The following is a 27,925-nucleotide window of genomic DNA, read 5'->3' as shown; positions in this document are numbered from 1 at the left end:
AATGCGATCAAAGTTAGGTGTTGCATTCAGTGGAGTGCGCGGTTACCCTTGTGCGCGGTTACCATTTTCTGAACTTAGGTAATTTCTCCTGGACAAGCAAGCATACACGTAAACCTCCAGTTCCAGTCATCGTCTGCAACTTGTTCTGCTTCCTTTGCAGAAACAATATCCAGTTTCCGTTTCATCACGCGCAATCCGGCAGCGCATTCTTTCATTACTTGCGCTCCTTTCTGTCTGTTTACACGAATAACGAATTGTTGTGTATGAGGCCGAAGGGGCCGTTGCAACCATGGCAGGATCCGGTAGCGTTCTGCCCATCAAATTCCAGGAGATCACAAACGTGAGCGCGCATGAGCATATCGTTGGAAAGTCGCTAACCACTTGTCGCAGTTGACGAGACACGACATCGCAGTAGGTTGAGCTATGCGTATCCAGGCCTCCATCATAACAGCACGACTAACTTCATCTTCAGCAAGCCTCCATAGGTTTCAATTCTTGTGTAAGTGGTAGCACCGCGTCCTCATGAGACCGAAATTGACCAGGTCCAGACACTAGAATCAGATTACTTTGTCTGCGTCAGGCAGAAGCTTGGTGAAGATGACAAGCCGCAGGTCATAATAGTCAACCTCAAAAATGGCAACGAGGTTACCAGAAGAGCGATCAGCGCCGATAGTGCCATCATGCACTGGACTCAAGAGATCCTGGCTTTGAAGGCTCAAGGCCGAACCATCCAGGTTTTCAACCTGGGCACAAAACAGAAGTTGAAGTCTACCGTCATGAACGAGGACGTTGTCTTCTGGAAATGGTTCAGTTCCACCAGCCTTGGTCTCGTTACAGAGTCGTCAGTCTACCACTGGAACGTATTCGATGAAGCACAAGCTGCTCCTGTCAAGATGTTCGAACGAAACCCCAACCTATCCGGCTGCCAAATCATCAACTACCGCGTCAACGACGATGAGAAGTGGATGGTTGTGGTTGGTATCTCGCAAAAGGAGGGCCGAGTCGCTGGCTCGATGCAGCTATATTCGAAAGATCGTGGTATCTCGCAGAACATCGAAGGCCATGCAGCCGCATTCGGCAACCTCGAGGTTGAGGGTCAGCCTGCACCTTACAAGCTCTTTACTTTCGCCGTTCGCACAGCTGTCGGTGCTAAACTTCACATCGTCGAGATCGACCCCAATCCTTCGAACGCCCGCTATGCAAAGAAAGCTATGGACATCTACTTTCCTCCTGAAGCCACAAATGATTTCCCAGTCGCTATGCAGATATCTTCGCGCTACAGTATAATATACATGATCACCAAGTATGGCTTCATTCACCTATATGATCTGGAGTCTGGCACCTGCATCTTCATGAACCGGATATCCAGCGAGACCATATTTACCACAACTGGCGATTCTGAAGGTGCAGGCATAGTTGGCATCAACCGAAAAGGCCAAGTCCTTTCTGTTACCGTTGATGACACCACTATCATTCCATACCTGCTGCAAAACGCCAATACCGGTCTTGCTGTCAAACTTGCTTCTCGAGCCGGCCTCCCAGGAGCAGACGATCTCTACCGAAACCAATTTGAACAACTCTTTGCTCAAGCCAATTACCAGGAAGCTGCTAAGGTTGCCGCAAACTCCCCAAGAGGCTTCCTGAGAACGCCAGAAACGATCAACCGGTTCAAGAACGTTCAGGCCTCCGGCGCCGGCCTTTCGGTAATCCTTCAGTACTTCGGCATGCTGCTCGACAAGGGCCGACTCAATCGCTTTGAGAGTGTAGAGCTTATCAAACCAGTACTTCAGCAGAATCGCAAGAATCTACTTGATAAATGGATGGGTGAGGGCAAACTTGAGTCGTCAGAAGAGCTCGGTGACATAGTTCGTCCTTATGATGTCGAAATGGCCCTGAAGATCTATCGGGAAGCAAATGTGCCTTCCAAGACCATTGCCGCTTTGGCTGAGACTGGTCGCACAGACGAGATTCTACCTTATGCTCAGCAAACGGGATACCAACCAGATTTCACTTCTCTGCTGCAACATCTTGTGAGGACCAACCCGGACAAGGGCTCAGAGTTCGCAACTCAGCTTGCGAATAACCCAGGAGGCCCATTGGTTGATGTCAACAGGGTTGTCGATATCTTCATGTCGCAAAATATGATCCAGCAAGCTACTGCCTTCCTGCTGGACGCTCTCAAGGACAATCAGCCCGAACAAGGTGATATGCAGACCCGACTGCTCGAGATGAATCTCATGAACGCTCCTCAAGTTGCCGATGCTATATTGGGAAATGAGATGTTCTCTTACTACGATAGAGCACGTATTTCGCGTTTGTGTGAGCAAGCTGGTCTTTTGCAGCGTGCCCTCGAGAACACCGACGAGCCTGCCTCTATAAAGCGAATCATTGTCCAGACAGATAAACTTCAACCGGAATGGTTGCAGCAATATTTCGGCAAATTGTCTGTCGAGCAGTCTCTCGACTGTATGGATGCTATGCTCAAATCCAACATTCGCCAGAATCTACAGGCCGTCGTGCAGATTGCCACGAAGTTTTCAGATCTACTTGGTCCAAGCAATTTGATACAGCTTTTCGAACGATATAGAACCGCTGAAGGTCTTTACTACTACCTAGGCAGTATCGTCAACCTTAGCGAAGACCAAGAAGTTGTCTTCAAATATCTCGAAGCAGCTGTTACGATGCAGCAATTCCCCGAAGTTGAACGTATTTGCAGAGAGAACAATCACTACAATGCCGAGAAGGTCAAGAACTTCCTTATAGAGGCACGCCTTTCTGAGCAATTGCCACTAATCATCGTTTGTGATCGCTTTAACTTTGTCAAAGATCTCGTCAACTATCTCTATCGAAACCAGCATTTCAAGTCGATCGAAGTCTATGTACAGAGAGTCAACCCATCCAGGACGCCATCGGTCGTAGGAGCTTTACTGGCTTTGGACTGTGAGGAAAGTGTCATCAAGAACTTGTTAGCATCAGTGGATCCCAATGCTGTACCAATGGATGAGCTCGTCCAAGAGGTTGAGAGTCAGAATCGCCTCAAGATCTTGTTGCCCTTCCTCGAAAGTACTCTCCAGGCAGGCAACCAACAGCCAGCTGTGTACAACGCTCTGGCCAAGATTTACATTGACAGCAACCACGATCCTGAAAAATTCCTCAAAGACAATGACCTATATGACACACTTTCGGTTGGTAAATACTGCGAGAAACGTGATCCTAATCTAGCATACATCGCTTACAGGAAAGGTCAAAATGACCTAGAGCTGATCAACATCACAAACGAAAATTCCATGTTCAGAGCCCAAGCACGATATCTTCTCGAACGTGCAGATCCCGAGGTCTGGTCATTTGTCCTCAATGACAACAACGTCTACCGACGCTCTTTAGTAGACCAGGTTACTGCAACAGCTGTGCCTGAGTCGACTGAGCCAGACAAGGTTTCCGTTGCTGTCAAAGCTTTCCTTGAAGCTGACATGCCAACTGAACTTATTGAGCTCTTGGAGAAGATCATTCTAGAACCATCACCATTCAGCGACAACTCCAACTTGCAGAATCTGTTGATGTTGACAGCTGCCAAGGCTGATAAGGGCAAGCTCATGGACTATATTCAGCGACTCAACGACTACAGCGTTGAAGAGATTGCAACCATGTGCATCGACCAGGGCTTGTACGAGGAAGCTTTCGAAATCTACAAGAAAGTCGATAATCATACTGCTGCCACGAATGTACTGGTGGATCACATCGTCAGTATTGACAGAGCACAGGATTATGCTGAGCGTGTCGACCTACCCGAAGTTTGGAGTAAGGTGGCCAAAGCACAACTCGACGGCTTACGGGTTACTGATTCTATTGAATCTTACATCAAAGCCAACGACCCATCGAATTTTAACGAGGTCATTGAGACAGCCACACACGCTGGCAAAGACGAAGACCTTGTCAAATACTTGAAAATGGCACGGAAAACTCAGCGAGAACCTGCTGTCGATACTGCCTTAGCTTTCTGCTATGCTCGCCTTGACCAATTACCTGAGCTTGAAGATTTTCTGCGTTCCACTAATGTCGCTGATGTTGAAGCGTCGGGTGACAAGGCCTACGAGGAGGGTTACCACCAAGCTGCAAAGATCTTCTATACTAGCATCTCAAACTGGGCAAAGCTCGCGACCACTTTGGTTCACCTGGGTGAATACCAAGCTGCAGTCGATTGTGCCAGAAGGGCGAACAGTGTCAAGGTTTGGAAGGAGGTCAATCAAGCTTGTGTCGCAAAGAAAGAGTTCCGACTGGCTCAGATATGTGGTCTCAATCTCATTGTTCATGCCGACGAGCTGCAAGATCTTGTGAAGCAGTACGAACGAGAAGGCTACTTTGAAGAGCTCATCTCTTTACTTCAGGCCGGTCTTGGCCTTGAGCGAGCACACATGGGTATGTTCACCGAGCTGGGTATCGCTCTGACGAAGTATCACCCCGACCAGGTCATGGAGCACTTAAAACTGTTCTGGTCCAGAATCAACATCCCTAAGATGATTCGAGCTTGCGAAGAAGCACATTTGTGGCCTGAACTGATCTTCCTCTACTGCCACTACGACGAATGGGATAATGCGGCACTGGCCATGATGGAACGATCAGCCGATGCATGGGAGCACCATTCGTTTAAAGACATTATTGTCAAGGTGGCCAACCTCGAAATTTACTACAGAGCATTGAGCCACTATTTACAAGAACAACCGTTGCTCTTGACGGATCTGCTCCAAGCATTGACACCACGAATTGACGTCAATCGCGTCGTCAGGATGTTCGAAAAGTCCGACAACATCCCGATAATCAAGCCATTCCTACTCAACGTCCAAGGTCAGAATAAGCGTGTCGTTAACAACGCCATTCACGATCTATTGATTGAAGAGGAGGACTACAAAACACTTCGAGACTCGGTGGAGAACCACGACAACTACGATGCCGTAGAACTTGCTCAGCGACTCGAGAAGCATGAGCTAGTCTTCTTCCGCCAGATCGCTGCTCAAATTTACCGCAAGACCAAGAGATGGGACAAATCGATTGCACTGTCCAAGCAGGACAAACTCTTCAAGGATGCAATTGAAACCGCCGCTATGTCGGGCAAGCCTCAAGTCGTCGAGGACTTGACTAGATATGTAAGTTTGCTCACTTCTTTAATTGCACTGTTACTGACGTTCCTTAGTTTGTGGACATCGGCAGCCGAGAGTGCTATGTTGGTATGTTATATGCATGCTACGACCTTCTTCCTCTACACGTTGTGATGGAAATCTCATGGCGACATGGCCTCAACGATTTCACCATGCCATTCATGATCAGCTACATGAGCCAACAAGCAGCTACACTTGCAGATTTGAAGAAAGACAACGACGAGCGCAAGGCTCGAGAAGCTTCACAATCCAAGGACGAAGACAACACACCGATTCTTGGCGGTGGTCGTTTGATGCTGACCCAAGGACCGACCAATTCAGCACCATCGCCTGCACCATTTGGACAAACGAACGGTATCACACCCCAGCCAACAGGCTTTCCCCGTGCATTTTAGGGAGATGCACAGACTGACCTGGTTACGTTGCACGAGAAAGATGCACATCCCGGTGTAACCTCTCTATTGTGAATGGATATGTTGATGAATACTGCTTCTATGTATGGTAAGAGGCGTTGAATGTTTTACGTGGTGAGTCTGAGCATACTGCATCTCGGGCACACAGCAGACTCGTGGGAATGTATCGTTTAGAATCGTACAGAGTGTAATCCGGTCAGGGCTATGTTGACTGTATGGCATGATTGTACGTTGAATTAAATAGGTGATGATCGCAGAATACAGCTCTAGGGAGCACGCCTGCTGCCAAGAGTAATATCAGCCTGCCATGATAATCTTGCTGCAGATCTTCCAACACGATCTTGGGCTCCTGAGATACTCGATCGTAAATGTAATTCGCTTATCAGGTCTGTTTCGGCTGAACATGTCACAGTTGTTCTCTTATCTAACAAAAGTGGATTTGTGGCACAAGTACTTCACATAGAGCAAGTTGCCATTTGCGAGACACTTTCAGCACGTAAAAGCGGTTATTCCCAGCCATCAAGCTTGTCGCCCTTTCACGAACAGCTTAAAAGCCGTGACACATCAAAGCAAGTCACCAAGACTTATGTGGGATAATGCAAAGACATACCTGATGTACTCCAGACTACAATTCACACCGCTGAAAGATTTCCTCAACAATTTACCTTGTTATCCTGGCAACGAGCTCAACCAGCTCAAGCAGGGCGGCAGGTAGACGAATATAGCTTCTTAAGCGCTCGGGAGCGCTAAGCAAAATACGGCTGGAGCAATTGGGTACAAAATGCACGTCCCGGTGGCCTTATTTCCTGTTGGCCGTACTGTACAAATAGGTCCGAGAGGGTTCTATTGTACGTACTCTTCAGTACTTTGAGGCAGATCCAGCCTGTTCCACGTATGTAGGAGCTCCTAGGATTTGTCCTTGTTTTCGCGTGTGAGCGAGGTCGCTGTCGTGGAAAACCTGAAGAAAGCCGAGGATAGGAAGATAAGGTCCTGGAAGAAGTAAAACGTGTGGGGTGATTTGATAACAAATTACGGAGTACCTGTGATAACCACCTTTTTGACCGGCAGATGCGAGGACGATAGACAGTGAATAGGTACTTTGAATATCACATGCATAAGCGGCAGGTACGAGGAAAGTAGCTCCTCCTTTAGCTCATTCCGTCATTACGAGTTATTGTGCCCTTGCTCTATTCTCCCCGAGCCAAAAAGTCAACAATCCAGTCGTATAAGCTACTCGTAAAGCTATTCTTGTGTACACCTCCTCATTATTACTACGTCTTATAGCTTTTACTATACATGAGCTACTCCTGAACCTCTATTGCCTTACTGTCTGCAGCTCTGGTAGCTGCAACGAGTGCAGCCTCAACCCCTCTATCTTCGCAGTAGCTGTAGACAGCAGCAGCCATGGCGACTCAAGAAGGGACCTCGACTCCTCAGGAGCACAATCCTCTAGAGCATACTGTTCACCACCGTCTCAGAGCTAACTCGACTATCATGCAGCTCAACAAGATCATGGTAGCCAACCGAGGCGAGATTCCTATTCGTATCTTTCGAACTGCTCACGAATTATCCCTCCAGACCGTAGCTATCTACAGCTATGAGGACAGATTGGGCATGCACCGACAGAAAGCTGATGAAGCCTATGTAATCGGCAAACGCGGACAGTATACTCCTGTTGCTGCCTACCTTGCTCAAGACGAGATCATCAAGATCGCAAAAGAGCATGGAGTTCAAATGATACATCCTGGTTATGGTTTCCTATCCGAGAACGCAGAATTTGCCAGAAAGGTCGAGGAGGCTGGTATCATATTCATTGGTCCTTCACACAAGACCATCAACGATCTCGGCGACAAAGTTTCAGCACGAAACCTGGCCATGAAGGCCAATGTTCCTGTCGTGCCTGGTACTGAAGGGCCTGTCGAGAAGTATGAAGACGTCAAGAAGTTCACTGACGAATACGGCTTTCCCATCATCATCAAGGCAGCCTTTGGTGGTGGTGGCCGAGGTATGCGAGTGGTCCGGGATCAGGAGAATCTCAAGGACTCCTTCGAAAGAGCCACTTCAGAAGCCAAATCTGCTTTTGGCAATGGTACTGTCTTCGTGGAGCGATTCCTCGACAAGCCTAAGCATATTGAAGTCCAGCTTCTTGGTGACAATCACGGCAACGTGGTGCACTTGTACGAACGAGACTGTTCGGTGCAGCGAAGACATCAAAAGGTTGTCGAAATTGCTCCAGCAAAGGATCTACCACAAGAGACTAGGGATGCTATACTCAACGACGCAGTCAGATTGGCCAAGTCTGCTGACTACCGCAATGCCGGCACAGCCGAGTTCCTGGTCGATCAACAAAATCGTTACTACTTTATCGAGATCAATCCACGAATCCAGGTAGAGGTAAGTACCACATCCCCATACATTATCTAATGCTAACAATCCTCTGGCACACGATAACGGAAGAGGTTACGGGTATCGACATCGTTGCTGCTCAAATTCAGATTGCCGCCGGTGCAAGTCTTGAACAGCTAGGTCTGACACAGGACCGAATTTCGCTCCGAGGATTCGCTTTTCAATGCCGCATCACAACAGAAGATCCTGCAAATGGCTTCTCCCCAGACACTGGCAAGATTGAGGTCTACCGATCTGCAGGTGGCAATGGTGTTCGTCTCGATGGCGGTAACGGTTTCGCAGGTGCTATCATCACTCCTCATTACGACTCTATGCTTGTCAAATGTACTTGCAGAGGATCAACGTACGAGATAGTCCGCAGGAAGATGCTACGAGCCTTGGTCGAGTTCCGTATTCGTGGTGTTAAGACAAATATTCCGTTCTTGGCCTCCCTGCTCACACATCCCACTTTCGTCGAAGGTAAATGCTGGACCACCTTCATTGATGACACACCGGAACTGTTCAAATTGGTTGGCAGCCAAAATCGTGCCCAAAAGCTGTTGCAATATCTCGGCGATCTGGCCGTCAACGGAAGTCAGATCAAGGGTCAAATTGGAGACTCCAAGTTCAGGGGCGACATTATCTACCCAACTCTTCATGACTCTAACGGTAAGGAACTTGATGTCTCGCAGCCCCCTACCAGAGGCTGGAAGAAAATCATCGACGAACAAGGACCTGATGCATGGGCCAAAGCTGTCAGAGCCAACAAGGGATGCCTCCTCATGGACACAACGTGGCGCGACGCTCATCAATCTCTACTTGCGACGAGGGTCCGGACCGTCGACCTATGCAACATCGCCAAGCAGACATCTCATGCTCTAGACAACGCCTGGGCTCTAGAGTGCTGGGGTGGTGCCACTTTCGACGTCGCCATGCGATTCTTATACGAAGATCCATGGGATAGACTGAGGAAGATGAGGAAATTGGTTCCCAACATTCCATTCCAAATGTTGCTCAGAGGAGCAAACGGTGTGGCATACAAATCCCTTCCTGATAATGCTATCTACCACTTCTGCAAACAGGCTAAGAAGAATGGCATGGACATTTTCAGAGTCTTTGATGCCCTCAACGACATTGACCAGCTCGAGGTAGGCATGAAGGCTGTGCAAGAAGCCGGTGGTGTTGTCGAAGGTACCGTGTGCTACAGCGGTGATAGTGAGTTATTCCATTCATTCAGATGGTGTCTATGCTAACAACTATACAGTGTTGGTAAGTTCATTTTTGATACTCTTTCCCTCCTAGCCCGGAAATACTCCAGGAACATGAGGTTACCTTTTTGGTGACCTTGCGGAGGACGCCCTACCACTACCGTTGCGACCACCACATCCGAAAAGAAAAATAGCTGAAAAGCTACCTGGGGGCACGCCCACGTAATTTTTGCCAGGATTTGCCAAATTCGATGCCTCTCTTGGGGCCGATAAACACACGACAAACAGCCACATGAATCTCGTCTTCCACCTCCTAGCTGGACACAACCCCAAGACTTCCTGGATTCTCGAACGACATCTGTTCCGTTACTCGCTTCATAAACTCTTTCATAATACCTCACTACAGCATCCTCTTCCATGATCTTCGCTAACGCTACTGTCTAGAACCCAAAGAAGAAGTACAACCTCGAGTACTACATGAACCTCGTCGACAAGATCGTCAAGATCGGAACGCACGCTCTAGGCATCAAGGATATGGCTGGTGTCCTCAAGCCGAAGGCGGCTCGAATCCTCATTGGCACAATCCGTGAGAAGTACCCAGACCTACCAATCCATGTTCATACGCATGACTCTGCCGGCACTGGCGTTGCCTCGATGGTGGCTTGTGCACAAGCTGGTGCAGATGCCGTTGACGCTGCATCCGACAGCATGTCCGGTATGACATCCCAGCCCAGCATTGGTGCCATTCTTGCATCTCTTGAGGGCACCGACCTCGATCCCGGTCTCAACGGCGAAAATGTACGAGCTCTCGATACCTATTGGTCCCAGCTCAGACTCGTCTACTCACCCTTCGAAGCTCACCTACTAGGTCCTGATCCTGTAAGTCTACCTTGTCTTTGGTCGATTGCCACTGCTAACTTGCTTCAAAGTCCGTTTACGAGCACGAAATTCCTGGGGGAGTAAGTTGATTCAATGTCTATTTTCCGGTTCTTCAGCTAATCCCTTCAGCAATTAACGAACCTTATCTTTCAGTCTACACAGCTCGGTCTAGGCGCTCAATGGCTTGAAACCAAGAAAGCATACGAGGAGGCAAATGATTTGCTTGGTGATATTGTCAAAGTTACTCCTACCTCGAAGGTTGTTGGTGATCTTGCACAATTTATGGTGACCAACAAATTGTCATACCAGGATGTGCAGAAGAAGGCGAAAGAGCTTGACTTCCCTGGCTCCATTCTGGAATTCTTCGAGGGCTTGATGGGCCAACCCTACGGCGGCTTCCCTGAGCCACTTCGATCTGATGCACTGCGAGACCGTCGCAAGATGGACAAACGTCCAGGCCTCTACCTCGATCCTGTTGACTTTCCATCAATCAGAAAAGAACTCAAGGAGAAGTTCAACACTAGCAGCGAAACCGATATTGCAAGCTATGTCATGTACCCGAAAGTGTTCGAAGAGTATCGCGGGTTCCTGGACAAGTACGGTGACCTTTCCGTGTTGCCAACGAAGTTCTTCCTCAACAGACCCGAGATTGGGGAAGAATTCCACGTGGAACTCGAGAAAGGCAAAACACTCATCTTGAAGCTTCTTGCTATTGGCCCGCTGTCGGATGAGACTGGTCAACGCGAAGTTTTCTACGAGCTCAATGGAGAAGTTCGGCAAGTCACGATAGACGACAACAAGGCAGCTGTGGAGAACACAAGTCGACCAAAGGCTGATCCGGGTGACAGCAGCCAGGTTGGTGCTCCAATTGCTGGTGTGCTTGTCGAGATTCGCGTTCACGAAGGATCCGACGTCAAGAAAGGTGACCCTATCGCAGTCATGAGTGCCATGAAGATGGAAATGGTCGTCAGTGCACCACACTCTGGTAAGGTCACTAATCTGGGTGTAAAGGAGGGTGATTCGGTTGCGGGTTCTGATCTCATCTGTAAGATCGAGAAGTGAGGATAGGAGTTAGCTTCAATGCATTGGAATGTCCTGTGATACACCTCTACCCTAGAGTTACTGTACAGCATGAGTTATGCAAGACTAGCTGCAGCATCTATCCTTTGCAGTAGCAGGCTAGGAACCCTAAGGAATGCGATCATGATTATTGATGACTTCTTCTTGTTTTATGTTTTGATTCGTGGCCCACTCTACTACCACACGCCATATCTGATCCACGATCGATCAAAATGGTATTCTCAGACCCATGCTCAATGCAGACACTGCTATTTTAGAGAAGTTGCGGGGATGACCAGGGTGTTTAATCACAAACAAAATGCCGATCCAAGAATTGTCAGGGTGCAGGATGGCGGCCATTGGAAGAGCGACTGATACGGAGTAACTTTTTCACCTAAGCTTTTCGTTCCTGGTGTACAGATCGGCGATAATGATGCTCTGCCCCTGCTGATGAGCCGTGTTGCAAACATTCAACCATAGATGATGTCCACACAATCATTACCAGCTTCGGTTTCCAAAAAGGCCGGTCTCGATGCGAGCTTCCCAAGAATGTGTCCATGCACTGTGCGTGTCATTCATTCGGCTATTGTACTTCAAAGTGTATTCCCGATCGACAGGCAAAGTCGTCTGTCAAAGCATCGACCACCCCCTCCTAATATTACAAAAGCAGATGGCCCGATCGCCTTCTGGGTCGATTTCACCAATGAACGTCAGGACGGTAAGCGATCATCCCTGTCAACTTTTTGCCATGTGCTCCTCGTACGTGCACAAGTTGACTGAAATGGGCTGTATATAATTCTACGTCATGAATATTGAGTGATACAAAGAGAAGCCATGCCTTCTCATAATCGACGATTTGCACATCGTTCTTTTCAACCTTCTCAAACAGAGATACGTTCCAGAGTCGAACATTGTGTAATCAAGACTACTGAAGTCATCCCCAACAAGCCGATAGAACACATTTGATCATCTCGAAAGCCACGAACACTAGCAGACATCATGTTTCTCAAACAATACAACTACAAACCTAAGACGGGTAGCGCTTCCTCTGCAAGTGCAGACCAGCAACCAGCTCAAACAGCTCCTGCCAACACAAACGACCAGCCCTTCTCTGCTGCCAATGCTGGACGAAGAAGAGTAAGCACATCCCATTATCCCTTGCAGTAGTAACAGTTCCATTTGTGAAGTTCCCTGCGCAGGGATAGGATATAGCTGATAACGCTAACACTGTGCACAGTCATCCGGTCAATACTCAGGCTTGAACGGCTACAAGAGAACTTCCGGAGAAGAGAGAAGGACCAGTATACAAGATCAATCCAAGGATGGCGGTGTGTTGGGGAATATGTGGAACAATTTCACAAAGGGTGGCAAGTAATGAAAAGAGCAGAGAAGATGTCTATATATAATTTTGTTTTAGCGATTACTACTGTTGGCAGATCTAGCTTATGCTTTGCAGGACAAGGCTTGAGGTAATGAAGTCGATTCACTACTAGGTTAATAAACACGTTCATGCCATCACTTCTTTGTTTTGGGGGCGTGAACCCCAATCCGATATTTAGGAGGAGCCCTCGTTGCTGCTTCGTGCGAATGCTTACGAGCATCACATGTCGTGACGTTGGGACAGACGGGGGCACACCATTATTGCTTCAGAGTTTCTTATTAGACCATCTGAGAGCGAGAGGGAAGGGGTCGTTTGATTGTTCTGAAGACTGCTTTTCGGTCAGTCAACTAAATGGTTACAGTTGATTCAGCATCCTCAGGCAGACTTCTTTGTCGGGACAAAGCTAACTTTAGAGGCAGCAACTTGACCGGCCCATCCAGTCATGCTTGTGGAGTCGTTCTAGAAACCACGGCGAGCAGGGTTTGAGCAGGAGTGGTCGCATGTAAATTAACTGGAGCAGAGTCATATTACGACACAAGTACCAAGGAACATATGGGTCCACATCAACCACAAGACTTGTTAGCGAAAAGGCAAATACGTGCTCGCAATTCTGGCTGACGATTCACAGATCAAAACCATAACTTGTCAACAGCCAGAGCCACCGTGTTACAAGGCACTGCCAGGTCTTGAGGAAATTCTTATGGGCCCTGTCACAATGAAACGATCTCGATGGAGCGCAGTTTTGACAAGATGAGCATATACATATAGTGTCGTCTATGAGATATATAACTGTCGTCTCACGGAGGGGTGCTAGAATGGTACGAGTCACATGAAATACGTTCATGGATAGCTCTTCTTCTAACACAATGTACGGCAGATACCAAGCAGCTGCGCCTCCACTCCTGCACATCATCCGGGACACGGACAAGGAGCAGCCTCTCAATCAACTCAAAGATGTCTCAAGCGATGAACATCGTGAAAATGGGCAGGAAGCTGTGACACCTGTATCCCCTGCTTTTAGCGTTGCCCCAACTCTTCGAGACATTAGACGACTTGTGAACGAGAAAGACAGATGGTCCAGCTCAACGGCTTCGGGGGGAAACCGAGCGGTTAGTGCCCAGACGACCGATGAGTTCAAGAACTATGTGTCTAGATACATCAGGTCTGTCCGATGGCGTGGTGTGCTGGCATTGGTCGCTGGTTTGTTCTCACAAATGCTTTGCTGGGGTCTCATCATGACATATGGTACGATCTTGGCCTTCTATGTACGATATCTGATTCCAGGTGTCAACGAAACTGCTATCGCTCTGGCTGGGGCCATTCCACCATTTTGCCTACTTGCATTAGCACTTCCTTGGGGCCGGCTGCTTGATGCTGGCCATCATCACTTACTCAACGCTGCGGCGGGCGTTCTTTTGACTGGAGGAATGGTAGCCCTGGCATTCACTGGTGGTAACGAATACGACTCTGGGAAATACTGGGCGATCCTCCTTGCTAGCATTCCAGTGGGGATCGGCCAGTCGATCTACTTCATGGCAGCGCCACAGATGGCCAAGACGTGGCATCCAAAACACAAAGGGTTTGCCATGGGCATTACCAACTCAGGTGCAGCCATTGGTGGTGTTGTATGGCCATTGACGTTTGATCGTCTCGTGCAGGTCTTTGGCTTTCGCATTGGTGTCGGCTGTTTGGCTGGTCTCGGGGCGGTATTGAGCATCTACATTGCCATTTTTTCTGTACCAGCACCAGACTTCAAACGCCATGCTATCGGAAGAGTGAACAATTTGCATACATGGTGGCCAACGCGAGCGTTCCGATCCAAGGTATTCGTGATTCATGTGATCAGCATGTGTTTTGTGTACCTTGGAATTCTGACCATCCCGTTCTTCATCGAGGTCTGGGCGAGACGCAACAGAGACATCTCAATTTCGGAGGATGTGAAGACAGGAACGGGTATTGACATGCACCGCAAAGGTGGGAGAAACCTAAGTGTGTACTTGCTCATTACGCTGAACGGCTGTCAACTTCCTGGCCGCCTATTCGGGAGTACGCTCTGCGACAAGTTTCGGGCACGTCTGATACACGCTATAGCCTGCTTCTCTGCGGTCATTATCATTGGAAGCTGCTGGTTTGAGGTCACATCCTTTCAAGGTGGTCTGGTGTTCGCAGCGCTGTTTGGACTGTGCTTAGGGGTCATGGTTTCGTTACCGATTAACGACGTACAGGATATGCTCGGCCACGAAAGGACTCATCTACTTGGACAGTATGCCGGAGCGGTATACACTTGTGCCGCCCCGTTCATTCTTGGTGGAGCAGTCATATCTGGGGCGTTAGTACAGTATTTCAACGTATGGATAGCACCTGGCGCGTGGGCGATCGGGTGTTTCACGATCTGTGGCGCCCTCATCGTCCTTGGATTATCACTCAAGGATGACACAGGCTGCTTCGTCAGCTCGAATGAAGACAGAGGAGAAGTTGAGCACGATTCTCAATGTCCGACTAGGGTCAATTCTGCGAGATTTGACATTGAGACTGGCATAGGTGCCCCGCAAGCAGCCCATGCATCAGCACCAACTCAATCTAAAGACGGTACTCAGCACACGCTTGAGGAGGGAGGATCTTATTAGGGACGATACATCCTCAATCAGAATAGCAGTCCGCGAAAAGGCATCTGGAGGACACCTTACTTATGGCTGGAATCGCATTGGCTATATTCGACATTTTAGTGTTGTTAAGCAAAGTATCGAGATAGAAATTTTCAGACATTACAGGAAGTAGTTTCAATAAATTCAGCAGAGTTGCAGAAGCAAGAACTCGGAGGAGGACTCCGCTTAAAGAACGCGTGCTTGCTTCCCGCGTCGATCAGAAATCGGCATACCTTTTTTCGAGCCGATATTCGTGCAGTGCTCCCGGCACCTCAATTCGAAGTTAGAGCTCTAGAACAACTCATCATGACAGCTCGATCGTTGAGGATAGGTCAGCTAGTCCCTCAATATCTGCTTGACCAACTCTTAACACAAAACATGTAGGCCTCATACCTGGAGACGGTATTGGTCGCGAGGTCATACCTGTAAGTCCTCATAAATTTCATGAGCTCTCACGAGCAGTGCTGTGCATAGGTCGTGAGCTCTAGACAACCAGAACACTGACCAGAACTTTCTCGCTACGTTCAGGCCGGAAAGAAGATCCTCGAATCGTTACCTTCATCTCTGGGTTTGAACTTCTCATTCGTCGACCTCGACGCCGGATACGATTGCTTCAAACGTACAGGAGCTGCTCTACCAGACAAGACGGTTGAGATACTGCAGAAAGAATGTGACGGTGCATTATTTGGAGCTGTTAGGTATGTACAAACGTGGAATGATCCCAGCAAAGAGAACAACGAGTGCAAGCCAGATCTTCACTATAAAAGCTGCTGCACCATTCCTACCTGTCTACACACCTTAACATACTAATACCACTCTCTTCCCACAGCTCCCCAACCACAAAAGTAGCAAACTACTCCTCCCCCATCGTCGCCATGCGCAAAAGGCTCGGCCTCTACGCCAACGTTCGCCCCTGTAAAACCGTCCTCTCGCCAGCCTTCCCCTCCCCAACAAAGACTCCTATCGACCTCGTCATCGTCCGCGAAAACACCGAAGACCTCTACGTAAAAGAGGAAAGAACCTACCCAGACCCCTCCGGCGACGGCGGCCAAATCGCCGAAGCAATCAAGCGCATCAGCAGCAAAGCCTCCTGGCGCATCGCAGACATTGCAGGTCAAATCGCCCTGCGCAGACATAAAATGCGCATCGCGTCGGGAAGCGAAGTGTCGCATACCAAGAGCCCGATGGTAACGATCACGCATAAGAGTAATGTGCTCTCGCAGACGGATGGGCTGTTCCGAAGCACGGCGCGAGAGGCGCTGGGTCAGCCGCAGTTTTCGTCGCTCAAGGTCGAGGAGCAGATTGTTGATAGTATGGTTTACAAGCTGTTCTTGCAGCCGGAGTATTACGATGTCATTGTGGCGCCAAACTTGTACGGAGATTTACTCAGTGATGGGAGTGCGGCGCTGGTGGGAAGTCTGGGTCTTGTGCCTAGTGCGAACGTTGGTGAGGGAATCATTATTGGTGAGCCGTGCCACGGGAGTGCGCCGGATATTGAGGGGAGAGGGATTGCGAATCCTATTGCGACGATCAGGAGTGTAGGTGTTATGCTGGAATTTATGGATTTACCTGAGGCTGCGGAGGCTATTTACAAGGCCGTTGATGCGAATCTGATAGAGGGGAAGCTTGTCACACCGGATTTGGGAGGACAGGCGACGACAGAGGAGGTTACGAATGATATTATCAAGAGGTTCTGAGCAGTACGATCACCTTGAGGGTTGATATGTACAGCAATTTGGACTAGGATGTGTGGATGTTCAGAGCACCTCAATCAGCTTCGTCCGAGCAGTGGCTATAAAAGCAAAGGGATAGGGATTTTTCCTCACAAGGAAGGTCAGTAGACATTGTTCGCAAATCTGGACAAACGCAAAGTGTTTATTGAGCAATGACTGGAACCAGAGTTGAACCGTCGAAGGAGATCGTACAGCTTCATCGCAAATATCATGTGTCAACATACAAAAAGGACTTAGATAAGAATAGACCCAAACTAAATTCGAGTTATTAGAAAAGTCGACGAAAGCGACATATCGTCACGAAGGGGTCTGGGCATTTGCTTGCTGCTTAAAGTGCCCGTGCACACGCTCCTTCACCCTCTAAACGACCAAGAAATATCACCACGAATATCTGCCTCTTTTACTCCAAACCAATGCAATACCAGCCTAGTTGTTCACTATTCCCCCTCTCCCCCATCCTAAAGAACTCATTCTACGAGAAATCATCGTCCATAGCACGGTCCTGTAGTTGCACTCCAGGCGGACCTTGAGGTTCGTCCTGTGCTCCTGTCAGGTTCAAATTGCTCCGACTCTTTAAGCTGCCATATCGTCCAGAAGGTGCTCCACGTCTCCCGCTACCAGTTGTCCCTGTGACACGTTTCAAGCTGCCAGTGCTGGATCTGTTTTCGATAGTTTGCGCAGGTGCATCGTCATCTTGTGGTGGTAGGATATGTGGTTCGGATCCAAAGGCGCCGGGCATTGCGCCGTCGGCGATAGCTTCGACTGGATCATCGTAGATAGATATGGGACGAGCTTGGGAACGTGGCTGCGATTCGTGTGTACCGTTTGATGAGTTTGTGATTGTATCGGGTGGTGAAGCTGTTGTGAGAGCGTTGAAGCTCGTTGATTCGGTCCGTGGTGGAGTTAGGGTTGTGCTACCGTTGCTATTACTAGACCCTGAGTCGTTGGGTTGGTGTCGTGTTTGTACTGGAGAGCTCGATGCAGATCCTGGTACCTCCAGACTGGTTCGTTTATTGCTGAATATACGTCCGCCATCTGGTCTCGGTGATGCTACGACCGGAAACCTGCCCGTACTTATGCTCCCATCGGTGGATTTATCGCGTCTATGTCTGCTGCCGGGACCTGGCGATTTTGCGCGCTGCCTCTCTTCGTTGATAGCTCTGGCTCTGGCTTCCATAGCTGCTCTTCTTGAGCCCTCGTCTGCGGCAGAAACAGCTCGCTGCCGTACCTCTGACCTGGGTCCTGCTGCAGCGCTACTTGCTTGCCTCTTCAATTCACCAAAGATGGCTTCCTTGTGGTCGAAAAGATCACGAACTAAGCGGTACGGATGTCGTTCTTCCATGGTTAAGGCATTGACTATTCGAGGTCGCAATACGCAGGGTGCAAGAGTTTGAGCAAGAGCGATCGAATAATCATCATCGGCGGAAGTGAGGTCAATGAGTCGAGTAAAGTGAGTTGTCATGGCATCAAGAGTTGCAATATTGTTCAAACGAAGCTGACCGAGAGTGGATTGAAGCACTTTGATTCGTGGTGCTGAGTCGACTGACTCTGAGGAGATCGGATTTGGTGTGGCATCTGATGTTGTGTCATAGATTGTTTTGATAATTTCGTAGACTTGAGACGAAACAAGTGAATCTGTGAACTGTTAGTCAGAAACCAGTATGCTGCAGCAGTGCACTTACCAGGCAATTCAAGCAAGTACAACTTCAGAACACTTGCTACAATGGGAATTTCATATCGTTCGAGGAGTTCCTTCGATACTGCTCCGCCTTGATTGATAGCATTTCTCAAATGGTGTGTAGCCGCCAGAGGCACGTCAACCAACCATATACTTCTCCTAGCCTCATCTCCATCAAGATCAGGATAGCGGTTGTCGAGGTAAGTTAGGATAGCAGTCACTATCACAGGCACTCTTTTCTTGTCTGCTCTTGCTCGTGCCTCGAGATCAACACCAAACACCTGGTCGTCAACACTACCATAATAGTTCTCGTATGGTGTAACCTTTGGAATAAAAGGTCCAGTCTTGTAATTTTCGAGCAGATATCGAAGATCACCTAGAGGGTTTATGGTCTCCTGGTATAGCATCATATGGTCGACCTGGCTCTGAAACGAAGGTATACTGTTGCTGATAGCGCCAGAGAAGTCCAATATAACAGACCGGATGGCCTTTAGCCGGTCTGTTTCGCATCGTTCTAGAAATTTCAAATGCGTCATCATGGTCTCCTCCAGCTCACATCTCAAGAGGTCGAGTTTGACTATTCCTGCTTTATATCTCTCGTCTGATTCTCGTGCTTCTCGTCGCAGTCTTTCAGGTGGTGTTTCGTTTGGGTAAGGATTATTCAGCGGATTCCAAGCGTTCAGTGTTTCAGTAATCCCAGCAACAGGTGAGTCTGCCGTGTTGCCATCCAAGCTGCTTACTGTGCTAGCTCTGCCGAGTCCTTTCTTTCTATCTGGTACTCCGCTAACTTCAAAAGCCCTTGGTCGCCACTGGTATTTCCGCTTAGTGCTATTCGAGAATTCTTGACCAACATTTCCAATCAAACGTAGAAAACCGCGATCAACTAGATCTTGGCCAATCTTTTCAGCATACTCGATGTTCGACGCACCCATATGCTGTTGTATGTATTTCGTAATCTCGCTTCCAGAACTTGTATTCTCATAAACACCCAGAATAGGCACTTTGGTTGGACCCAATGGAATTATCTCCAGCATACGAGCTAGGAGCTTCTTCAACTCTTCTGGCGGATAGGTCACGTCGCCGATCTCAACAGGCAGCTCACTAGTGGCCTCATTTACAATGATGGTCGGTGGAGGGCTAATCGAAGGCCTTGGGCTATCTGCTGCCTTCTCTTTACCCTTCTCCGTCTGCGGATCCTGAAAAGCAAATTTGTTCTCCTCTTCCTGATCTTCGACTAGGCGGCACTTGTTGAAGTACGCTGCGCGCAATTTCTTGACCGCCTCGGCCTGTCTATCATGTGCTTTGATCTTGCCTTGTAAGTCGTCTTGAGAGTTTTGTATACGTTGCGCATGAGCATCGCACCATCGGGAGAAAGGATTAACCACAAGCTCGCGGATGTTGGATGCGATCTTCTGGTGGTTCTTGGTAGCTTCGACCATCTCGCCGCGAACACCTTCATAAGCCTGCGATGGATTAGTACAAGTTCACAAATATCAGGGCCTCGTCGAATTGTACCTTCCGCACACTAGCACCGTCGTCTCTGCCAAAGCCTCCATTCATCCGATCAATCGTTGGCGCAATATCGCCCAAGCGCTCAGCATACATTTCTTCTGCCTCAACGCGCATGCTGGCAATTGTAAGCACTTGCTGGTTTTCTATCACACCCTGCTGTAGCTTTGTGAAAAGCACCCCCAAACCACCAGCATAGTCGCTCGACCAGAATGAGTCAACGAAACCTGGTCCTTTCTTCGCTGGCGGCTGAACCGCAGGCTTCTCTGCCGTTGCCATACAGGCGGCTCAGCTCAAAGACAAGCAACGTTGTGGAATAGACTCCGAGTGAAGTAATCGTAGAGCGTGTAGTGGTGGCTGCGTGATCTTGTTGGCAGGTTGTGACAATACTCGCAAGTTGGTCGTTGGGAAGGATAGATATGGCTCGACGTTTGTCGCAAAAGAATGTACGGGTCACGGAACAACGAACACGCTCAGCGCTATAATATGTCGTAGTGTTGTTGGAATCGTGGTAGGATTGAGGGACGTTATTTACACAGCTTAATCTCAGTTTCACGCCGCTGGGGGCTGTCTCAACAGGGACATCTGTTTCAGCTGGTGATTGACTCTCCAATTGCGCCCTCGCAGACTAAGCTTCCCTCGGCACGCTATAGGCGTTCAAGCTCTTACTTCATAGGCTCCCGGAGCAGGACCGTTCAAGTGGATACGGCGAGTTTACACTAATTCGAGTCCAAATATGTATGGTTTGATACACGTGTTTTCTACTAGCCTTTTGAGGCTGAGCAATCAGGGTATGGATATGTAGTCACTTACAATAACACTTTCACTCAAAGTCGTCTCGTGCTTCATCAACGTCGGACCATGTACTCTTTACAACGTGGTCTTCCTCATCCTAGCCGGGAATGTATCGAAGAAATCTGCTTTCTGCTTGCGGCGGTGCGGCGATTGTGGAGGTTCTTTTTGAGTCTCCGGTTCTGTTCCTTGGTCGGCTAGTCACGCGTCCTTTAGACCCAGATCCTCTTCTGCGGGCACAACACGGATGGTATTTGTATGACCCATACCACCCCTCCAGCCCTGCACACACACAATCGAATCTCCCTTGTTCACGACTCCCAGCTTGATGGCTTCTGCAATACCCCATTTCAGTCGCTTGTCGACGTCTTGCTGCCAGTCCACACCTCGAAAGTCTGGTTTTGGTTCTGGGAAATGGAATGGATACACACCCCGATAGAGATGGGCATATCTTGATGCACGTGCGTTTCTCGTGATCATGATAATTGGGCAAACTGGTCGGTACTTGGACAGGAGTCGTGCTGTACCTCCACTAGTCGTCAGCGTGATAATGGCACCAGCATTGAGTTCCATGCTTGCTCCAACAGCTGAAATAGCGATAGACTCCGAAGTTGAGATCGGTCGCTGAAGGCTGCTACGTAGCTCGTCAAACACGTTAGCATAAGGGATGGCAACTTCAGCCAACAAGCAAGTCTCGTGCATCATAGTGACAGCCTCTTTAGGATAGCTGCCCTTGGCTGTCTCGCCGGACAACATGACGCAGTCAGCACCATCAAGCACAGCATTGGCAACATCTGAAACTTCAGCACGAGTAGGTCGGGGGTTGTTGGTCATAGATTCCAGCATCTGTGTGGCACAAATGACGGGCTTTCCGGCCATGTTGCATTTGGCAATCATCATCTTCTGTGCAATGAAGACTTTGGCAGCAGGGATTTCGATGCCCAAGTCACCTCGAGCAACCATGACACCATCGGTTTCCCTCAAGATCTCGTCAAAGTTGTTCATACCTTGCTGGTTCTCGATTTTGGCAATGATTTGAATGTCCTTCCCCTCCTCTCCCAACACCTTCCGGATGTGCTTAATGTCATCTCCTCGTCGGATGAAGGAAGCAAAGATCATGTCGACGTTGTTCTTAACACCAAACTTGAGATCGGCTTGGTCTTTCTCAGATAGGGCAGGCAAATCAACATCGGTTCCCGGAAGGTTTACACCCTTTCTTGATGCGATCTGGCCATTGTTTAATGCTCGAATGCGCAGTGTTTGTTCGTCCTTGACTTCGAGAACTTCGAAGGACTGGATGCCATCGTCAACGTAGATCAGCTTGCCAACACCGATGACCTTTGTGATGTTCTTGTAGTCGACGTATCTAGTCTTGTCAATGACTGCGTGGCTCCAAGGGCAGAATGCTTACAGATGTTTGTCATCGCTGGCAGTTTTGTATTTGTCGTCGGTGGTCATATCCAGCTCGAGGCCGGCCTTAATGGGGATATCGATATCGTCTGGTGTGTTTCCTGTTCTGATTTCTGGTCCTTTCTGACCTGCCATTAGACAGACTCATGCTAGCTCTGGGGTCCTCTCAGCTTACCGTATCGAGGGCAATGGCAACTGGCCGACCAGGGTACTCTTTGGCTGACGCGCGAGCATTGTCGATGACGGATTGGTGGTACTACCAACATCAGTATCGCCGTCAATACGTGCTCAAACCTTGTACTGACCTCGTAAGAGCCATGAGAAAAGTTCATCCGTACAACGTTAAGGCCGGCTACTGTATGTCAGTCCTGCGTCTCCAGCTGTTCGCGTATGCCTCCCACCTTTTCTCAGCATGGTAATCTTTTCGGCACTGTTGGTCTTAGGACCTACATGTTGTCAGACGTGTAATGGAGAGGTAGACTGGCCAGTCTGACCTATGGTGCAGATGATGCTGGTCCTGCGATAGTTCCTGGCAGGAGAATAGTCAATGTTCAGGCTGGAATGCCATTCCATCTTGGTTCGATTGTTGAGGTGGTCGAGAGCGTCGCCCATGGTGAGAGATTGTCTTTCTTTCTACTGGTGTTGTAACAATAGTCCTTAAGTAGGAAGCGAGGGGCGGTCAGCAACGGGCTTGGGATACTAGCTGAGGCGCAGCTGGTTAGTAACACTTCGCAAGACAACGGTTTTCTGGGAATGAATACCTTGGGTAATGTCACACAACAATCAAGAGGATAGTACGTAGCACGTTGGTGATTAATAGCACATGAGTGGGGAGGCCGTGTGCAAAAAAGCAAGCGTTGAGAGGCTGATAGTGTTGATAGCAACTACGTGGAGTCTTCCCGCCCTAGCACCGTAGAAGGCAGGAGCTGTGGCTTGTTTGTGACGAAAGAAGGTTTGCAAGGCCAATCGGTGTGAACTTTTGTCGAGATCTCCTTCCTTCACCATCCATTGCAGTTGAACCTTCTATCTGCTGAGAGCTCTCACGCGCCTGCTGCAGCTACTCGTACTGATTGATCGCAGTGGACTTTTCTATCGTAGGTCACTGTAGAGCTACCTCATATCTGCTATAGTCCTTCCGGCTACATGCAATGTCTTCACCAATGCTTACGTTGCTTGCACTCCATGATCTTCACAATCGCGTTACTATACCACTAGTTTCCAAAGGAGGGGCATCAGAGCAATTCGCGGTTTCTCAATATATTGGGCCGGACGCTAAGATAAGCTCTAGCCGACAAAAGGTAGTTTTAGGCGAACGGAAGCTAATCTCCAGGCATCTTTCAATACCCTGAGGCTGCAACCACGACTTACGGCTCATTGGCCGCTGCGCCAGAAACATGCCGCCTCCAGGTTCACATGCACCTGGGACAACTTCGTGGCATACGAGCTGGTGAATGTCATTTAAGCAGCGCATGCTCATTTCTGGGTACTTGTTATTTGATATAGACGAGTTAAAATGGTGGTATGTCCATCCATTACATTCGTGTTCTATAACCCTTACTCGTGCGAATACAGCTAGGACGACTTACCCACTACGCTTTCGATGCCGTTCTGATATCTGCCTTCCTTGCTGGGGTGAGAAGGAGTACTGGTCTCACGTATGTCATACTATCTCGTCCTCTTTCTACTGCCGCTGCCGCGATACAATGGCCATCTGCTTTTGCCATGCGCTTCTGAACTGACTGACACGACAGGCCTACCAGTCTGAAGTCCAGCACCTTCGGCGAGAACAACAAGGAGGCCCAGACATGGGTGGATCGATACTTGGGTGTTGGCGAATGGGTCATGGATCAATCGATAGCAGTCATGGGGAGCAGCGGCTTTTTCGAGCGAAAGAGATGATACTATACTGGTACGATCTGAGATTCGAACGGCACGAAAGATGCCTTGAGTTGCACGTCTATCTATGGCAGAAGAGCTTGTGTATTTTTGGCAAGTGAGTTGTACTGGAGAGGACCCTATTCGGCATCAGATCATCTATTGGCTGTTGAAGTTCTTTCTACACAACCTCCCAGCGAACGTTTACTTGAAATGTCTCGCTAGAGCTCAACGGACGAGGTGTCGGTCGCTTAGCAGTCTCTGCACTGTCCTCGAACGACTCGTCATGATATTGGATCTTGCGAAGTGTATAGGATCTGAGTTGTATGATACGCATAGGTTTAACAAAAGACACCTCTCCTCCTAACACTCACTGCTTCGTCTCTCTCTAGCAGCACCAGCCAGTAACGAGTCTACATCAATCCTCTTGTAGAACGAGATATGCCCGTACGGTAACCAATATTGAGCCAGCAGATCGGGACTAATCAAAAAGAGCTGGCTAGGTATGAATTTGTCTATCTCCACGTTAGCCCCTGTCGCAATCTCGTGATAATGATTCAACTTGCCCTCTCTGAAAAACCTGTGGGCAACGTGGCCCCTTGACCTAACTACTCTTGCACCTTTGAAGGGATGTTCACCGGCGATTCTGATGAGCCCACCAGCTCCGATATCGTCTGCTATGAACGTATGCTCGCCTCTGTGATATTGGTTAGCTGAAACCGTTTCAATCAGGATGGACAGTGCTTTAGGAGTGGAAGCCAGTAGTGCTTCAGGACGCACTCACCTTGGTACATTTACATCGCCTGTCAATTTGATCGCCTCAATCGCGCCCTGGTGTATGCTGCCGTCTGGATCTGGTACGTTTGGTGTGACTTCACTTCCACCAGGGTGATGAGCATTTGTAGATTGGCCTTGCACGGTAATATTATTCATGCTAGCGAAATCCGCATCGTCAATAAAGTGTTGTTCTCGCAATGCAGCCAGCAGCGCAGTAATGTAGTTTCTATGCCGTGTACCTGTGCCATCATCAACTCCATCATCGTCGCTTTCTGCATCGCTCATTCCGTCACGAGTTGGAGGTGCTTCGGCGGTTTGCATGACTAACAAGAATTCACAGCCATGACTTGCATAATCACCGACGAAGATGCCCTGGTATGGCTTCGAAGGTGTTGGGGTGTAAAGAGCCGGATCTAGTGTTGACCAAGTACTTATTTCCTCGCCAGGTCGGACACCCAGACTAAGTATACCCTGTGTGAAGTGACTCCAAGTACGCAGTCGGAACGTGGTGTTGCTAATTTCTTCAATGGTCTGTGGTCTGTGACCCTTGGAGGCAAACTTGTCTCCGGACGAGGTGGAAGAACGAGTTCGTGGCATATTGGGTATCGTCCGTGGTGGCCATACTCCTACGCTTGGAGCATTTGCACTTTCGTCTGGGAGATTCTTAGAAAGCATAAGCGAGCCGTTGATGCGTTGTTCTGGACGACCAACTCGCATTAGCAGTTCCGGAAAACGAGTCGAGGACTCGTTGTTGGTTGACATCCATCTCCAACTGTTAGATACGGCGTTGCACGGCAAGGAAAGTGGTATGCTCAGGACAGGATCTTCGGTTGACGCATAGACACGCGGCTCGACCTGATGTATCCTGACACTCGGTTTGTACGACCACGGATATGAGATTGCGGGCAACTTCTCAGCCGTAAGTCGATAACCTTCTATGCTGCCTCGACGAGGGTCGAATTTAACGAGGATGAGCTTGCCGCTGTAGGCGTCGTCACTGAACCAGATCTTGTTGCGTGGCAGGTGCCAACGAGGGAAATGACTCAAGAATAGCTCTCGATATGTAGGTGCTGGACTAGGTATTGTAGGAACATCTTGCTCTGGAACGTTAAAACGGATCAGATTTAGCCACAGTTGCTCAAGCTCAGCGTGAGTCCTGAAGCCATGACAGACTCGGCGAAGGGAGACAAGGTCTTCTGCGTCAAGAAAAGACAATATGTGCTGTATTAATTCGGGCGGTAAGCTGAGTACGTTTGCCTGAGATGATAGTGTCGAGATATCGACAAGGCTGGCGTCCATGATCTCGCTTGACATCAGGGAGTGGCAAAGTTGAGTTGACGGCTGGGTAGCGTCGTCGGAGGACGATGGGTTCTGCTGCGAGAGAAATCGCAGCATTATATGTTTCACAATCCAAACTCAATCTGTTTGTTTCAGGGTCAACTTGTTTGCAAAGGATAAGATGTTAATGTGCTCTTCAATAATGCGATAGTCGTGCAGATGGTATACACTCTCCAGTAACAGCGCCGACCACCGATGCACGAGCGCACTCCATCTTGTGTTTTGCCACTGACGGAGGACCTGCCCAAGTAAGCTTGTGTGCCTTGTACACAGGACACCCCGAATGATGCTGAAAGCAGCATGCTTAGCTGCAAGCGCACGAATAGTGTATTTGACTATCGTGTTTCCTGCTGAGCACTTAAGCACGGTGGTTATGCTGATCGAGGACATCTGAGCACGTTATTGAGCAGGACCATGGCCCCCGTACTGTAGTCTTTCTGAGACGAGCGAGCGGCACCTGGCTCGAGCTTCGCAGCATGGCCTAATGTAAATGGCGCCGTCAGTGTTATACCGACCTCGATAGTATCCTGCTTACAGAGCATCGTACACAGGCACATTCTTACGAGAGCGTGTAGTCATGCCTCTGAAACATAAAGCAACACCCTTTCCACCTTCCTACGCGACGCGGGCGCCACGAATTTCAAGCCTACATAATATACTTGCCCAGACAAGGGCGTACCCTGAACAGAACAGGCAGCCACCATTGTGACCTCGAGTCGGTGTGAGTCCGCAGCTTGGTACATATGGCACTCTCAAGGTCCCTTCTAACACTACTACCAATACCTTGCTTCTGCAGGCCTTTATTATCAGTTCATCCACTAACGACTTCCACCATAAGCATCATGGCAGGCACCACAATGGTTGCACCAAAGGCATTGTTGCACACGCTCTCAGCTGCACCACCATCTACCTGCCGAGCTGAACGGATCGATTTCGAGAAAGCAGGACTTCCAGAATATCGAGACAAATTTGCTGTATTGATCCACGACCTCTTTTCAGCCGAGGAGTGTAAGAGACTTCTCGAAGCAGCCGAAGAGTCTCAAAGCAACCAATGGGAGGAAGCCATGGTCAATATCGGTAATGGACGACAGAGACTGATGACCGATATTCGATCCTGCGGGCGTATTATATGGGATAACTCGGAGGTTGTTGAACAGCTTCTTGCACGCCTGAAGCCTCATCTTCCCGGAAATGTATGTCATCTTGAGAATTGTCCTGGAATAACCGGTCTCGGACCAGCTAAACGTAATGAGACCTGGATTCTCGAACGATTGAATGAGAGGTTACGCTTTCTTAGATACACATCAGGTATGTATTTCCGCAAGCATCAGGACGGTAGCTATGTCACACCAGATGGCAAAGAAATTTCCTTTTTGACTGTCCATCTCTACTTGAATGGCCAGGAAGATCGGATTACCGAAGGTGTTCATCAGTCCACTCAACCTCTTCGCGGAGGTGCAACACGATTCTTCGGGTTCAAGAACAACCATTATGACGTGATTCCAGCTAGAGGCGCAGTCCTGGTTTTCCAGCATCGAGGTCTTTACCATAGTGGGGAGGAAGTTGAGAAAGGCACCAAATATACCGCACGGACGGATGTAATGTATCGCAAAGTCGAGTAGGAGGAGCGCTGAAGATCATCGACCATGAAGCGAACCTCCGTCGAATGCATATATGAACAGGAGACTTT

At 48.9% G+C, this 27,925-nt stretch overlaps 9 protein-coding genes across 9 annotated transcripts; 6 read left to right on the top strand and 3 right to left on the bottom strand.

Moving 5' to 3' along the window:
• Nucleotides 1–6,970: 6,970 nt before the first annotated feature.
• PYC1 (pyruvate carboxylase) lies at nucleotides 6,971–11,100 on the top strand (the record flags this gene model as incomplete). The annotated part of the gene is made up of 6 exons (XM_064901741.1): nucleotides 6,971–7,960; nucleotides 8,026–9,142; nucleotides 9,189–9,220; nucleotides 9,604–10,038; nucleotides 10,089–10,118; nucleotides 10,168–11,100. 6 exons carry the CDS (start codon nucleotides 6,971–6,973, stop codon nucleotides 11,098–11,100), a joined length of 3,537 nt encoding a protein of 1,178 aa, XP_064752817.1.
• Nucleotides 11,101–12,096: 996 nt separating this feature from the next.
• Nucleotides 12,097–12,472, top strand: LTR64_007420 (uncharacterized protein; the record flags this gene model as incomplete). Its single annotated transcript, XM_064901740.1, has 2 exons — nucleotides 12,097–12,234; nucleotides 12,335–12,472. The coding sequence occupies 2 exons, from the start codon at nucleotides 12,097–12,099 to the stop codon at nucleotides 12,470–12,472; spliced, it is 276 nt and encodes a 91-aa protein (XP_064752816.1).
• Nucleotides 12,473–13,344: 872 nt separating this feature from the next.
• LTR64_007419 (uncharacterized protein) lies at nucleotides 13,345–15,105 on the top strand (the record flags this gene model as incomplete). Its single annotated transcript, XM_064901739.1, has 1 exon — nucleotides 13,345–15,105. One exon carries the CDS (start codon nucleotides 13,345–13,347, stop codon nucleotides 15,103–15,105), a length of 1,761 nt encoding a protein of 586 aa, XP_064752815.1.
• A 324-nt stretch (nucleotides 15,106–15,429) lies between these two features.
• On the top strand, nucleotides 15,430–16,820 carry LYS12 (homoisocitrate dehydrogenase; the record flags this gene model as incomplete). The annotated part of the gene is made up of 4 exons (XM_064901738.1): nucleotides 15,430–15,454; nucleotides 15,508–15,548; nucleotides 15,652–15,821; nucleotides 15,953–16,820. The coding sequence occupies 4 exons, from the start codon at nucleotides 15,430–15,432 to the stop codon at nucleotides 16,818–16,820; spliced, it is 1,104 nt and encodes a 367-aa protein (XP_064752814.1).
• A 508-nt stretch (nucleotides 16,821–17,328) lies between these two features.
• Nucleotides 17,329–20,322, bottom strand: rga8 (Rho-GTPase-activating protein 8; the record flags this gene model as incomplete). Its single annotated transcript, XM_064901737.1, has 3 exons — nucleotides 17,329–18,491; nucleotides 18,539–19,997; nucleotides 20,050–20,322. The coding sequence occupies 3 exons, from the start codon at nucleotides 20,320–20,322 to the stop codon at nucleotides 17,329–17,331; spliced, it is 2,895 nt and encodes a 964-aa protein (XP_064752813.1).
• Nucleotides 20,323–21,036: 714 nt separating this feature from the next.
• PYK1 (Pyruvate kinase) lies at nucleotides 21,037–22,380 on the bottom strand (the record flags this gene model as incomplete). The annotated part of the gene is made up of 2 exons (XM_064901736.1): nucleotides 21,037–22,201; nucleotides 22,247–22,380. 2 exons carry the CDS (start codon nucleotides 22,378–22,380, stop codon nucleotides 21,037–21,039), a joined length of 1,299 nt encoding a protein of 432 aa, XP_064752812.1.
• Nucleotides 22,381–23,758: 1,378 nt separating this feature from the next.
• Nucleotides 23,759–24,144, top strand: LTR64_007415 (uncharacterized protein; the record flags this gene model as incomplete). Its single annotated transcript, XM_064901735.1, has 3 exons — nucleotides 23,759–23,764; nucleotides 23,818–23,900; nucleotides 23,997–24,144. The coding sequence occupies 3 exons, from the start codon at nucleotides 23,759–23,761 to the stop codon at nucleotides 24,142–24,144; spliced, it is 237 nt and encodes a 78-aa protein (XP_064752811.1).
• A 339-nt stretch (nucleotides 24,145–24,483) lies between these two features.
• On the bottom strand, nucleotides 24,484–25,494 carry LTR64_007414 (uncharacterized protein; the record flags this gene model as incomplete). The annotated part of the gene is made up of 2 exons (XM_064901734.1): nucleotides 24,484–24,817; nucleotides 24,905–25,494. The coding sequence occupies 2 exons, from the start codon at nucleotides 25,492–25,494 to the stop codon at nucleotides 24,484–24,486; spliced, it is 924 nt and encodes a 307-aa protein (XP_064752810.1).
• Nucleotides 25,495–27,077: 1,583 nt separating this feature from the next.
• Nucleotides 27,078–27,857, top strand: LTR64_007413 (uncharacterized protein; the record flags this gene model as incomplete). The annotated part of the gene is made up of 1 exon (XM_064901733.1): nucleotides 27,078–27,857. The coding sequence occupies one exon, from the start codon at nucleotides 27,078–27,080 to the stop codon at nucleotides 27,855–27,857; it is 780 nt and encodes a 259-aa protein (XP_064752809.1).
• Between the last annotated feature and the right edge of the window lie 68 nt (nucleotides 27,858–27,925).

This window comes from Lithohypha guttulata (assembly GCF_036872675.1).
Source record: "Lithohypha guttulata strain CCFEE 5908 chromosome Unknown scaffold_5, whole genome shotgun sequence".
Classification (NCBI taxonomy): domain Eukaryota; kingdom Fungi; phylum Ascomycota; class Eurotiomycetes; order Chaetothyriales; family Trichomeriaceae; genus Lithohypha; species Lithohypha guttulata.
The sequence above is the reverse complement of the archived record's forward strand: the minus strand, read 5'-3'. Positions and strand labels throughout refer to the sequence as shown.